The sequence below is a fragment of the Petaurus breviceps genome, unplaced genomic scaffold, assembly GCF_028583685.1.
Source record: "Petaurus breviceps papuanus isolate PSGF00001 unplaced genomic scaffold, PetGlider_PUasm1.0 221, whole genome shotgun sequence".
NCBI lineage: Eukaryota > Metazoa > Chordata > Mammalia > Diprotodontia > Petauridae > Petaurus > Petaurus breviceps.
Genome location: NW_027185877.1, coordinates 9,126,989 through 9,140,694, shown reverse-complemented (window position 1 = coordinate 9,140,694; position 13,706 = coordinate 9,126,989). Strand labels below are relative to the sequence as shown.

Below are 13,706 nucleotides of genomic sequence, written 5' to 3'. Positions count from 1 at the left end.
CTGAGTGTGTTTCTTCCCTTTTTGAACCAGTTCTGAAGAGTGAAGTTCAGGCATTCGCTCCCCTCCTCCCCCTGCTTTCCCTCCATTGTAAAAATTCTTCCTTACATATCTTTTTAGTGTGAGAAAAATTTCCCCATTCTACTTCTCCCTTCCCCCTTCACCCAGGGCATCCCTCTTTCTCAACCTTTAATTTTTTTTAAAGATCATTCTAATAAAATTGACTCAGATCCATGCCCTCTGTCAATGCATTGCCCTAATAACAATAAAGTTCTTAGGAGTTACACATATCATCTTTCCATGTAGGAATGCAAACAATTTAACTTATTGATTCCCTTATGATTACTCTTTCATGTTTACCTTTTTATACTGCTTTTGAGTGTTCTGTTTGAATGTCAGATTTTCAATTAGCTCTGGTCTTTTCATCAGGAATACTTGAAAGAAAGGCCTCTATTTCATTAAATATCCATTCTCTGCCACAAAGTCTTACATTTATTTTTCTGATTAAGGTTTTTTTTTGTTTTAATCCTAGTTCCTTTGACTTCAGGAATATCATATTCCAAGCCTTCCACTCCTTTAACCTGAATGTTGCTAAATCTTATTTTGGTCTGACTGTGACTTCACAATATTTGAATCATTTCTTTCTGGAAGCTTGAGGGATTTTTCTCTTTTAACTGGGAGCTCTTGAATTTGGCTATAATATTCCATGGAGATTTCATTTTGGGATCTCTTTTAGGAAGTGATTGATGGGGTCTTTCTAGTTTCTAGTTTCTAGTTTACCTTATGATTCTTGGATATCAGGGCAATCTTCTTTGATAATTTTTTGAAATATGATGTCTAGGCTCTTTTTTGATCATGGCTTTCAGTAGTTCAATAATTCTTTTTTTTTTAAAAGCAATTGGGGTTAAGTAACTTGCTCAAGGTTACACGGCCAGTTATTTCTGGGTGTGGTGCTGAGTATCTGAGCCCAGATTTGATCCAGGTCATCCCGACACTGGAGCTGGTGCTCTTACTCGCTGAGCCACCTGGCCGCCCCTAAGCAATTGGGGTTAAGTAACTTGCTCAAGGTTACATGGCCAGGTGTTTCTGGGTGGGTGCTAAGTGTCTGAGCCCGGGATTCGATCTCCAGGTCTTCTCAACACTGGAGCCGGTGCTCTTACTCGCTGTGCTACCTGGCCGCCCCGATAATTCTTTTTTTTAATCAAATGCTTTATTAACTTCTAGTTTACATCATTCATTTCTGCAAGATTTTGAGTTACAAATTTTCTCCCCATTTTTCCCAAACCTACCATCCCAAAATAGTGATTCCACTGGATATCCCCTACCCCAATCTGCTCTCTCCCATATCTTCTCCCATACCCCTCCTACTTTTCAGTAGAGCACGGTGGATCTCTATGCCCCAGTGCCTGTATATTTTATTTCCTAGTTACATGTAACATAATATTAATAATAATAATATATATACATATACATTTCTATTCCCTTAAACTATTCTCATACTCAGAAAAGTTTCATCAGTTACAATTATCATTTTTCCATGTAGGGATATAAATAGTTCAACTTTGATAAGTTCCTTCTGATTTCTTTTCCCTGTTTACCTTCTCATTCTTCTCTTGCTTCTTGTATCTGAATATCAAATTTTTTATTCAACTCTGGTTTTTTCATTAAGAATGCTTGAAAGTACTCTATTCTACTGAATGACCATATTTTCCCTTGAAACATGATACTCAGTTTTGCTAGGTAGGTGATTCTTGTTTTTAATCCCAGCTCCTTTGCCCTCCAGAATATCATATTCCAAGCCCTTTGATCCCTCAGTGTAGAAGCTGCCAGATCCTGGGTTATCCTGTGTTTCCATAATATTCAAATTGTTTCTTCCTGGCTGCTTGTAACATTTTCTCCTTGATCTGGGAACTTCGGAACCTGGATTTAATATTCCTAGGAGTTTTCTTTTGGGGATCTTTTTCAGGAGGTGATCAGTGGATTTTTTCAACCTCTATTTAGCCCTCTGATTCTAAAACATCAGGGCAATTTTCCTTGAGAACTTCTTGAAGGATGATTTCTAGGTTCTTGTTTTGATCATGGCTTTCAAGTAGTCCAATAATTTTTAAATTATCTCTCCTGGATCTCTTTTCCAGGTCAGTCGTTTTCCCAGTGATATATTTCACATTGCCAGTTCAATAATTCTTATGTCATCTCTCCTGTATCTATTTTCCAATTGTTTTTCCAATGATATATTCCACATTTTCTTTCTATTTTGAAATATTCCTTATTCTCAACTATTTTTCATTCTTTAGAATTTGCTTTATTGTTGATGTCTCATAAAGTTATTAGCTTTCACTTGCCCAATTCTAATTTCTAAGGAATGATTTTCTTCAGTGAGATTTTGTACCTCTTCTTCCATTTGGCCAATTTTGCATTTTAAGGACTTCTTTTCTCCAGTGAGTTTTTGTACCTCCTTTTCTCTTCGAACAATTCTCTTTTTTAAAGAGTTCTTCTTTTCAGTTGATTTTTGTACTTTTTTTTTTTTACCAAGCTGTTAGTTCTCATTTCATAATTTTTTTTGCTTCGCTCTCATTACTTTTACCAATTGTTTCTGGGTTTTGGTCCAATTAGCATTTGAGACTCTTTTTGGCAGCTGTTTTCACATTGTTATCTTCTTCTGAATTTATGTCTCTATCTTCTCTGTCACCATAATAGCTTTTTCTGGACAAATTCTTTTTTGTTAGTTTGCTTATTTTTCCAACCTATTTCTTGATTTTGAACTTTATGTTAAAGTTGAGTTCTTAGACACTTAACATTTACTAGCAGTGTGACCTTGAGCAAGTCACTTAATCCCAATTACCCTGACGTTCCCCCCCCCCCCAAAAAAAAAAAAGTTGAACTCTGCCAACCTGGGGATGGGGAAGCACTGTCCCAAGCTTCAGGATTTTTTTTTCTGCTGTTGCTTTCAGAGCTAGTTCTGGAGGTGTGCACATTTTCAGTGCTTCAGCAATGGTGTAATCCTGGGAGTGGTGTGATCATTGAGTCTCTGCTCTTCTGAAACAGCAAGCATTAGCACTCTTCTTTGATTTGAAATTGTGACCAGGGCCCCTGCTCTCTTATGACCAACCACCAGTGCTCTTCTCTCTGGAACTGTGTAGTATAACTGTGTACAGTCAATAGAGTTGTGCCAGCCATACCCAGTGCCAGCAAAGAGTCCCTTGTAATATCTTTCTGACCAATTGTATGGCCCTCTTACCAACTCTGGGCTAGGAGCTCCTCAAGCTGCTGCTGCTGTGGTGGCAACTGTTTTTTCCACTGCCTGTGTGGGCTCCAGATAGGCCTCCACCCTCCTCTGTCTCAGAATTCTCATAGTGACCTCTTAGGTTTTTTGGGCCATAAAAATGTTTTGCTCCAACATTTTGTTGATCTACTGCTCCAAAATTTCATTTGAGTGTTATTTTAAAGTTGTTTCAAGAGGAATGTTGGAAGAGTTCACCTGCAAGGCTGCCTCTAATCCATTATTTTGGCTCCCATGAATGCTTGCTGATTTGACATGACCCATGATCTTACTGGGAAGACCTTTAGTTAATCTTTGTTATATATATAATATTAGCTTCATATTAGATATATTTATTTTAGATAGGTGCTACTTATCATATTAAAAGAGTTCGTTTATTATTGTTTCCCAGTTTAAAAAAAACCCCAGAAATGATCATGTCTTATCAATAGCTTTTTCTTAATTTATTGTTATAGTCACATGATTTTTGTATTAATAGGTCCATTATGTTGATAATTTTTCTAATATTGAGCCAATCTTGAATTCTTCTATAAACCTAATTTGATTAGAGTGCTGTAGTCCTCTTGCTAACATTTTATTTAAACTTTTTTGCTTCAATTTACTTTCTCTTATTTGATTTACCCTTGAGTACCAAGACAATGTCAAAGAATAAATTTCATAGAACTCTGCCTATTTATTTAAAAAATTATAAAATATTTAAAATAACTATTCTCTTAATCTTTAGTAGAACTGCCTTGTAAGTTCATCTGGTCCTCTTTTTTTTCTCCTTTGGGGAGCTCATTTATGATTTGTTTAACTTATTTCTTCTAATCACCTAATATAAATTCTCTATTCCTTGTTTTGTTAATTTGTTAATTTTATATGCTTATAAATATTCATTCTTTTTTTTAAAGATGGTCAGTGTTATTGATGTATTTTGGCAAAATGACTTCTAACAATTTCCCTTTTCTTTATTTGTTGGAAACTTAGCTTTTTTTCATTTCTGATACTAGTAATTTGGTTTTCCTCTTATTTTTTCCTCTTGGCCTACTTAGCTAATATTTGATCTGTTTTATTCTTTAAAAAATAACTCCTGGTTATATTTATTATCTTTTTTTCAATTTTATTAAATTCTTATTTTGATTTTTAGGATTTCTAATTTGATGGGTTTTTTTTAAAAAGTACTTTTTTCTTTTAGTTTTTTTTTCTTTAGTTGTAGGCCTGATTTGTTGATCTATTTATTTTCCCCTTCATTAATAAAAGTATTGTAGACATAAATTGTTCTTTGAGAATTTCTTTGGTTGAATTCCCCCACATTTTGATACATTGTTGTCATTATCTTTAATGAAATTATCTATTATTCCTGTAATTTGGTCTTCTTTAGGATTATTTTAATTATTCTCAACTTAATTTTAAGTTTATTCTGAAGCCCTTTATTGAATAGAATTTTTATTTTATTTTGACCAATATAACATATATTCAATATTTCTGATCTTTTTCATTTGTGAAGTTTCTAAGCCCTAATACATAGTCCATTTTTGCAAAGGCACTATGTAGAGATGAGGAACATTTCTACTCCTTTCTATTCCCATTTAAAAATAACTAAATTTTTAAAAATTCTATTTACTTGAAATTCTATTACTACTTTCCTTTTTTCTTTCTTCTTTCCTTGCTTCCTTCCTTTTTCCTTCATTACTTCTTTCCTTCCCTCACTTGTTTTCTCTTTTCCTACTTCCCTCCTTCCTTTCTGTCCTCCTTTCTTTACTTAACTCCCTCCCTTCTTTCCTTTCCTTCCTCCAAGGATGACAAGTGGATTCTTTCTGTTTTCATTTTTCCTGTTTGTTTTAATATGTATAGACAATTTTCTTTCACTATTCTTGAAATATGATATGTTGCTTTTTGTGGACTATGGCTTTCGGTTAGTCCACTTACTGTTTTTTCCCTATTTAAATTTATTTTTAAACATTTATTTTTAAATTTGGCATTCAAAATTCTCTCCCTCCCTCAAACCTCTCTTGACCCATTCAGAAGGCAAGCAATATGATACACATTATATGTGTTAGGTTTTGCAAAAGATGTTTCCTTATTAGAATGCTGTAAAAAAAAAAAAAAGCAAGAAAAGAATAGAGTGAAAAAAACATGCTTCAATTTGCACTCAGAATTCAGTTCTCTTAATATGGACAATATTTTTCATCATATGTCCTTTGGAGTTGTTTTGGATCATTGTATTCATCAGAGTATCTAAATCTTTTACAACTTGAATCTTTATCATAAATCTGTAACTTGCTGTATACACACAGGTACCATGTTCTCTTGCTTCTGCTTACTTTGCTTTGAATCAGTTAGTGTAAGTCTTCATAAGTTTTTCTGAAATCATCCCCTTCCTCATTTATTTTTTTTTCTTTTGGAAGGGGGGAGGGTAGGGCAATTGGAATTAAGTGACTTGCCCGAGGTCACATGGCTAGTTTTTGTGTTAAGTGTCTGATGCCAGATTTGAACTCAGGTCCTCCTGACTCCAGGGCTGGTGCTCTATTCACTACACTACCTAGCCACTTCCCCCACTTCATCATTTCTTAGATTACAATAGCATTCCATCAGAATCATTAGCTTGTTCAGCCATTCTCCAATTGATAGGAATCCTCTCATTTTCCAATTCTTTGTTGCCATAAAAAGAGGTGTTATAAATATTTTTGTACATTTGGATCCTTATATCTTTTTAAAAATCTCTTTGGGAAACAGACCTAATAGCACTGCTGGGTCAAAAGGAGGGGAAGTTACTGAATGATGGTGATAGACGGAGTTTGTCAAGTGGCAATGAGGAGAGGGGGAGGGAGGGACAGAGAATATTTTATATATCTATATATCTATATAATATGTGTGTTTATATGTATGTTTATGCATGTATTTAGTCACACACACATACACACCTGATTTTTAAAAGTAGAACTTAGGCTTGAATCTTCACTATGCTATTTTCTAGTTATATGACCCAGAATACTTAAGTTATATTGCTCTTAAATTCTTCATCTATTAGGTGAGTGATTAAAATGTGTATATATATATATATACATATATATGCATGTGTGTGCAGATAATATACATACATACAATGGATATGTGTGTATGTGTGTATACACACACATATACATACTTTTTGGGATCTGCTCCAGAATCCTATAATTGTATGTCATTTTTCCCATTGAAATTTTGGTGAAACTTCTCAAGGAAGAGAAAAAGAAATGATAAGTTCCAGTTCTTTATTTCTAGCACACAGGGAAGATATGTTCCATATATAATTTCCTGCATTATGGTATTGTGACTTTTTGATTTGTCATATTCTTCAAGGAAGTCTATGATCCTTAAGTTATCTCTGTACATCCAGGCTTCAATATATTTGAATATATTGAATATTGAACAATATATTGAATATTGAACAATACTTTGGCTTGCACAGAGATCATATGTTATTTTAATATTATTTTGTTTTTTCTTCCCATTTGCAAAAATTTCCTTCACTTTTGTATTTTTGCCTCTAAATCTGTTATTCCTTTTTTAGAACTTCTGCTTTTTTGGGAGAAATTTTCCATCATATATTCAATTTTTCCTATGCCAATTTTTTTTTGTTTTTAATTCTACATTGAGAATTCTGATTTCTGTCCTAAATTTCTTTCTTAATTTCTTCTTTTTAGAATTTTACTTCTCTTTCTCCTTCTGGGATTTCTTGGATGATCTCTGGGAAGTGTTCTCTTCTATTCACTAATTTTGATTTGTTTTCCTTCACATAATATTTGTTCAATGTCATTTAGTTTCTTTTTGAGGTTATGCTCATTCATCCTTCTGTGTTTATGATTCAATTAATTCATCTTCTTAGTAAATTGGTAAGACTCAAGACTTCAATTTGGACAGCATGGTAAATAACTGACACTTATATAATGCTTTAAAGCTTAAAATACACTTTCTCTTGTTGCTGATGATTTTATCATAAAGGTCAGTGACTTCCTTTACAAATACAAATCAACACTTTTTCTATAGTTTATAGTAGTAGAGAACTGTCTGGAAAACTAGGAACTTGCCTGATTTGCTTAAGATCTCAGAGTCAATTTTGTGGCAGAAGAGGAACTTGAATCCAGTTCTTCCTACCTCTGAAGCATGATCCATCTCCATTACCCCAACTTACATTTCATCGAACATTTTAATCCATTTTATAATTTAGCTTCATCCTGTGAAATAGATACTACAAGTATTATTATTCCCCTTTTACAAAAGAGGAAACTGCAATTCAGATAGGTTAAGTAACTTGCTAATAGTCAGGCAACTAGAAAGTGTTAGAGGCAGTATCTAAATATTTATATATATCATGAGCGATAGAAGGTAGAAGATACAGAGCCTGTATTTAAGTTGATAGAATACTCTTCTAATATGCTAATAAGCTACATGAAATACAATGAAATTAATACAAAAACAATACCTAGATAAATTCTGGGAATAATATGCTATTTCAATCACAATTACCAGAAAAGATCACTAGTACTTCAGAAATCCTAAGACACAGGAAAAGTATAAGTGATTTTTATGGTGTTTACTATCACTTACTAGGGTTAAATTTTAAATCCCTGCAAATACAGGTTAATTCTTCATAGGAAATATACCTAAAGTTTTAATAGATGGTCTCATCACCTGACAGGTGCAGCCTATTAAGGTAACAGAGGAATAATGGTTAGATTTTCCCTGGGAATGAGCAACAAAGAGAAGTTAATTAAAAGACATGATCTAGATATTTACAATTATTTTCTGAAAAACATAATAAAATAGCAACATAATTATTTGTGTAAGATTAATCACCTACACAGTTCAATTGTGAAAATACGAGCAAAACTGAACTCTCTTGAAACAAATTAATATCTTCCTTTTCTAAGGAACTATTTGTAATAACTGCACAATGAATTGGATGTTAGCTTCACTTCCCAAGCTAATTAAATTAGTAAATGCTTTTAACTAACACTCAATTGTTTCTTCGTGAGAAAAGCATATTTCTTCCTTTAGTTCTGACACTGCCTCAAGCTATACAGCAGCTTAATTTAAGCATGAAGGCTTATCATATAAACCTGTTCATCTTTACTCCATCTATTCCAGAGACATAGAATACCCTTCTCTTTGCTTTTCCTAAAAGCACACATTACTGACCATAACTGGCACTAATCCTTTTTCCAAAAGCCTGGCCTGCTACACATATGGAAACTGCTCCTTGGCTGAGCTTACAAACTGCCCCTTCAGCCATGATCTTTCCTTTTTCAGGTCAAAACAGAAAAGATGAAGAGAAAATCATACTGGATCCCTTTTTCCCGATTTGTGCAAACCTGCCTCCAACCCCGTGATCGTTTCCTACAATCAGGATATGGTTATTTTGATGACTATGCTGTCAGTCATCTACTCACCTTTGAAGTTCCCTTTTGTGTGAAATATTTTCATCTATTAAATATCAATATTAAATTAATTCATCTCTACAGCTTCTGAAATCTCTGCTCCTCTTCTCTCACAAACAATAACAATAACAAAAGGTCCCTTGACCTTTTAAAAGCAAATTGACCTTTTTCTCTTCTGAATCTTTTAAACACGTTTTGAATAGATGTAAGGTTTACATCTTGGTAGTTTTCTCTCTGCTCCATTCCCACTTGTCTCAATTCTCCTCAAGAGATGTTTAACTAAAAGTTTAATGAACACAATTCAACTGCTTAAGATTTTTTTCCTATAACTATTAACCTAGCCTGATATGTCCTATAATGCAAAATAAGGTGAAAGTGGCATATGTAGTTTTAGATATGTGAATTTAACTTTTAAATCGAATGTCTTGAAGAACTGATTTGAATATCAGAGAATGAGAGAAAGGAGTGATAAATTATGTTATAACAATATTATCTGTGATTGGGCTTCCAAAATTTACCTGAAAAACTGTTTGTAAAACCAGAAGCACATACTATTGTTGGCAACCCTTTATATAGCCTCAGTACTCAGAGCCCAAAATGAGCATTGCTATTTGAAAAAGATCAAATGTCGATAGAGAAAAGTGATTTGGTAAACTCATAAATTGCTAAGAATTTTACGTAGCTATAAAAGTTCTGGAATGGCAAGTAAGGTGAAGAAAGGATTAGTGCATATAGTATATGAAGGAGACAATTATTCACATACCACTTTACTCAGTAGTATTTTGTAGGTCACTATGGCATGACCAACATATATAGATATATACATAATTTTCATATTTCCTTTTATTGATTTTAAGGATCTTCATATTTTTTACTTTAAGAGGAAAGGCTAATTCATTTTCCTCCCACTGTGGTTGAAGTAAAGTTAATGAAAGTTTATCTTTCTTCACAAGGCCTATAAAAACCATATGTTTTCAGACACTTTCTATATATTGATGTAGAGTACCAGTTAGAGCTTTTCTTTCATTCTGTAGTAGTAAAGAACAGGGCTAGACCTCCTCTATGGAGAACTTCTAGGTGAGAAAATTCTGTCAGTAAAGGTTAATACCTTTTCTGCAACTTATAACCTTGGAGAGTGGCCTAAATAACTGAGAGGTTAAATAACTTGCCTTTGCATAGCCACCCAGCCTTTGTGTATCAGACACTAGATTTCAGCTGAGGCCAGATCTTTATGTATTATACTGTCACCTCAGTAACTATAGAAATTCTCAGTAAGCAATGGATTGTGGCTCTGAAGGCTAAGAGGACAATGAATTTAACTTTTAAGTCACTTTAGTTATCATTTTTTAGAACTCACTAATTCAAACAAAAGTGGTAGCTTGAATGGCTAGAAGAGATTATTTGATTTTTTTCTCAAAAGTCATTTAAGAATTCTATTTGCAACTGAATAAACAGTCTGAAAAACAAAATCAATTGCTATTTTAACAAACAACTTAAAATTAATTTGAAGATCAGTTAATATCACCATGGAAACTACAATATAAATTATCATGATATACCTCTTTTTATAAAACCCATACCTGAAATTATATCTTGAAACCAAGCATGAGTATTGTTTTTTAAAAAGTGTAAAATTTTTAAATGATGGGAAAAACCTGTAATTATTACAAGTGGAGATAGCAAAGAAGGCAAAATTTCTTTTAAAAAACCCCCTATATTCCCTACAAGTTGTGGAAATTGGGAGGGAGAAATGACTCCCTCGTTTTTAATTCATAAGTAATAACAAAAAAACAACCAACTTTGTTTTCATTAATTCTACTAAATAACCAAAGTTTCAGAGGGAAAAAAAAATGTATCTAGTACCTTGGTCAGATGAAAAGGGGAAATAGAGGTGTCTCTCATATGAGTTTTTTTTCATATATCTTGAAACGTCTATATTACATCCAGACTGTTTTCCTATGACCATAATAGCCTTGCAAAAACTAGGAAAATTTCTTCATTCAATGAGAAAGAAACAGAAGACAAAAAAACAAAGACAGAAAAACAGAGTAACATTAAGAGAACTGGTCAGATGCATGTTAATAGCAATAGCACTCTTCCCCCCTCCCTGCCCCGAAAATTTTTCATGCTATTTTAAGATTAATTTTCTTAAAAAGAAAAGGTTTTTTCTTCTGTAATTTTCTTCTGAAGATTTTCAAACTTTCAATAAAAGTTTGTTATCAGTGTTTGGCATTTCTTCCTGGAAACTGAGGAGAAAGAGGTCATAGATAGGATTTGTGTATGTATGTATGGGGGAAGGCAAAGTTCCTTTGCTTTTGTAAAATATGTTAAAAGTTTTCTTTGTTATTAGTTGATGTGGGAGTGGGAGGAGGATCTTTTAAAAAAAATGCTTGGGGTGAAGTGGCTAGGTTCAGCCGTGAATAGAGCACCTACCCTGGAGTCAGGAGGACCTGAGTTCAAACCTGGCCTCCAACACTTAACACTTACTAGTCATGTGACCTTGGCCAAGTCACTTAACCCCAATTGCCCTGCCTTTCCCCCCTCCAAAAAGCAAAAAAATATATACTTGGGGAGAGGCAGAAGAAAAGGGATACAGTACAAACTTGTGAAAACAGTTTAATTGCTGGAATGACAATTAGATGGTCTGTAGCTCTTGGTAAGCCTAAGTATGCCAAATTCAATGCTATGAAAGAGGTTTTTTAAAAATAAATAATCTTTTCATCCATCCATATCCACAATAATCTAGTAGGATTCCAAAATCTCTAGCAGTGAAAGCATTAATACTTAAATGCATCCATTTCTTTTTTATTTTCCTCATTCTTTAGTGCAGGCTAAAAGTAGATTTATCTACTTTTATCAGTAGTTTTTTCCATATATTTTCCATATAGTTTATATGTAAGTTCCAGAGATTGTAGTAAAATTTTCATAACATGATGTGTCCTTTAACCAGTGAAGTGGAAGTAGGTGTGAGTTGAATCTGCTGTCAGCAGTTTAAAAAGTTTGCTTCTTGAGATAATAAATTTTGTATTTTTCCTTCTATTCATGCAAGTCCAAGTGACTGCATGGCATCTCTACTGGAGAGGTCATTTCATTGCTGGGATGGACTAGACAGGTTGCTTGGCTCTGAATTGGCTTCTTACAGGGTATGAAAGGGTCAAACCCACTGGATTCTCTGGACCCACCACCTCCAACCTCATATTCAGCTGAGTAATATTTTCTTCTTTCAGGTGGAGTACTGTTATGCTCTTTCAGAAAGGGTAAAGACCTAGTTCTAGGCAAAGGGTAAAACTAGAATAAGGTTCAGGACCTTCTGTAGGACCTCCTCCAGGACCTTGGATCTGAAGCTTTTCCCCTCTCATGGAAAAGTGGGAAAGTTTTAGTGTTCTGTCTTCAAGGATGCTTTCTGTTTCAGTACCTCAGTTCCCCTAGTGAGGGACCTCAGCCTAATTTACAGTGACTACTTAGTATATTTCCTAATTCCTACTCAGTCTCTGCAAATGAGTCACTGAAGTGGTGGTACAGCGAAGAAAAGGGGGAAGTCTTTGCCTTGGAGGGACAAATTCATTACCTCCATGATTTTTTCATATCTAATGAAGCCTCAAATCTCCTACTAAGTGTGGAATGCTTCCTTTACAGCTGAAAGGGACTCACCCTTACATTTTCTTATCCTTTGACTTTTAGGACTTTAAACTTTGTTGAATCCTAAAAAGATCATATCCTTACAATGAAATTTGATACTGAAAATATTGGGAGTTCTTTTAATTCATACATTTCTGAGTTTTTCTAAGGCTAATTATGTTCTCTGATTAATGTATCTTTCATATGTAGTTAATTTCTTTTAAAAAGGATATTTATAAGCATATAATACACAAGAAATAACATGATTAAACCTATGGCACTCTAGGGCAGCTATATGATGTAGTGGATAAAGTGCTGGCCTTGGATTCAGGAGGACCTGAGTTCAAATCTGGCCTTACCACTTACTAACTATGTAAGCCTGGGCAAGTCACTTAACCCTGTTTGCTCATCTGTAAAATGAGCTGGAGAAGGAAATGGCAAAACACTTCATTATCTTTGACAAGAAAACCATAATGGGGTCATGGAAAATTGGACTGAAATGACTGATATGACTCACAAAAGGGTACTCTGACAAGAGAGAAGTTAGTTTATTATATTGGGAACATTTTAAATCCATTGAAAATGTTAAGCCCGTATGTGGGTGAAAAGATGTTTTCTTTTGTATTTAGCCTAGGATGATATTCTCATTTGTAGCTGGGCTACCTTTTGAAAATACATACCTGTTCATACAATATCTGTGATGAATTGAGAGTTTGGGTACCTAGATTATTGTTTTACTCTGTCCTTAACTAGATTGTGAATTTGAGTAGGTCATAACATTCTTAAGTGTCAGTTTTTTCTATGTAAAATAATGGAGTTGTAGCAGATGATCTCTAAGAATACCTTTTTCTGACTCTAGAATCTAAGATTCAGAATCTTTATACTTAGATATAAAAACTACTTTAAAAAGGAATGATTATTCTTTACAAAATTTATGGAAAAGAAAAAAGATGTACTACATAGGTCAGTTTGTATTAAATTACATAAAGTAGTCATTGACCATGCCGTTAATTATTTTTTTCCTCAGGGTAGCAAATGACAACAGGGTTTGGGGGAACAGTAGAGATTGTCACCAGACAGATGAAAATGCTTCAAAATGGTACTGTTGGGGAATTCTACATTTCCCACCCCCCTGTCAATCAAAAAGTATGTATATTAAGCAACTACTATGTACTAGTCACCATGACAAACATTGAATCTACAGATTAAAAAGCGAGATGGCTTCTGCTCTCAAAAATCTTTTATTTTCTTTATAGAATGCAGCATATTCAAAGATAAATAAAAACTGGATATATGCAAAATAAATGCAGAATATTTAGCAGAGTGGCAAACATCATGAAGGGAAAGAGCGGTGGTTCTGGAATAAGAAAACCTGGGTTCAGTCCTGCCTCACCTAACATTTTTAACCT

The 13,706-nt window shown here is 33.9% G+C and overlaps 1 protein-coding gene across 3 annotated transcripts in view; it reads left to right on the top strand.

The window, feature by feature from the left end:
• The window catches only part of CNTN1 (contactin 1), a 337,786-nt gene that overhangs the window by 221,574 nt on the left and 102,506 nt on the right, over positions 1-13,706 (top strand). Inside the window, exon 16 of one of the 3 annotated variants that reach the window (XM_069094832.1) lies at positions 8,552-10,473. The exons of the other annotated variants lie outside the window; for them this stretch is intronic. Within the exon in view, the coding sequence (XP_068950933.1) occupies positions 8,552-8,631 (80 nt within the window). The 3' untranslated portion in view covers positions 8,632-10,473. Of the gene's footprint in view, positions 1-8,551; positions 10,474-13,706 lie in introns of those variants that run through there. 3 annotated transcript variants of the gene reach the window in all.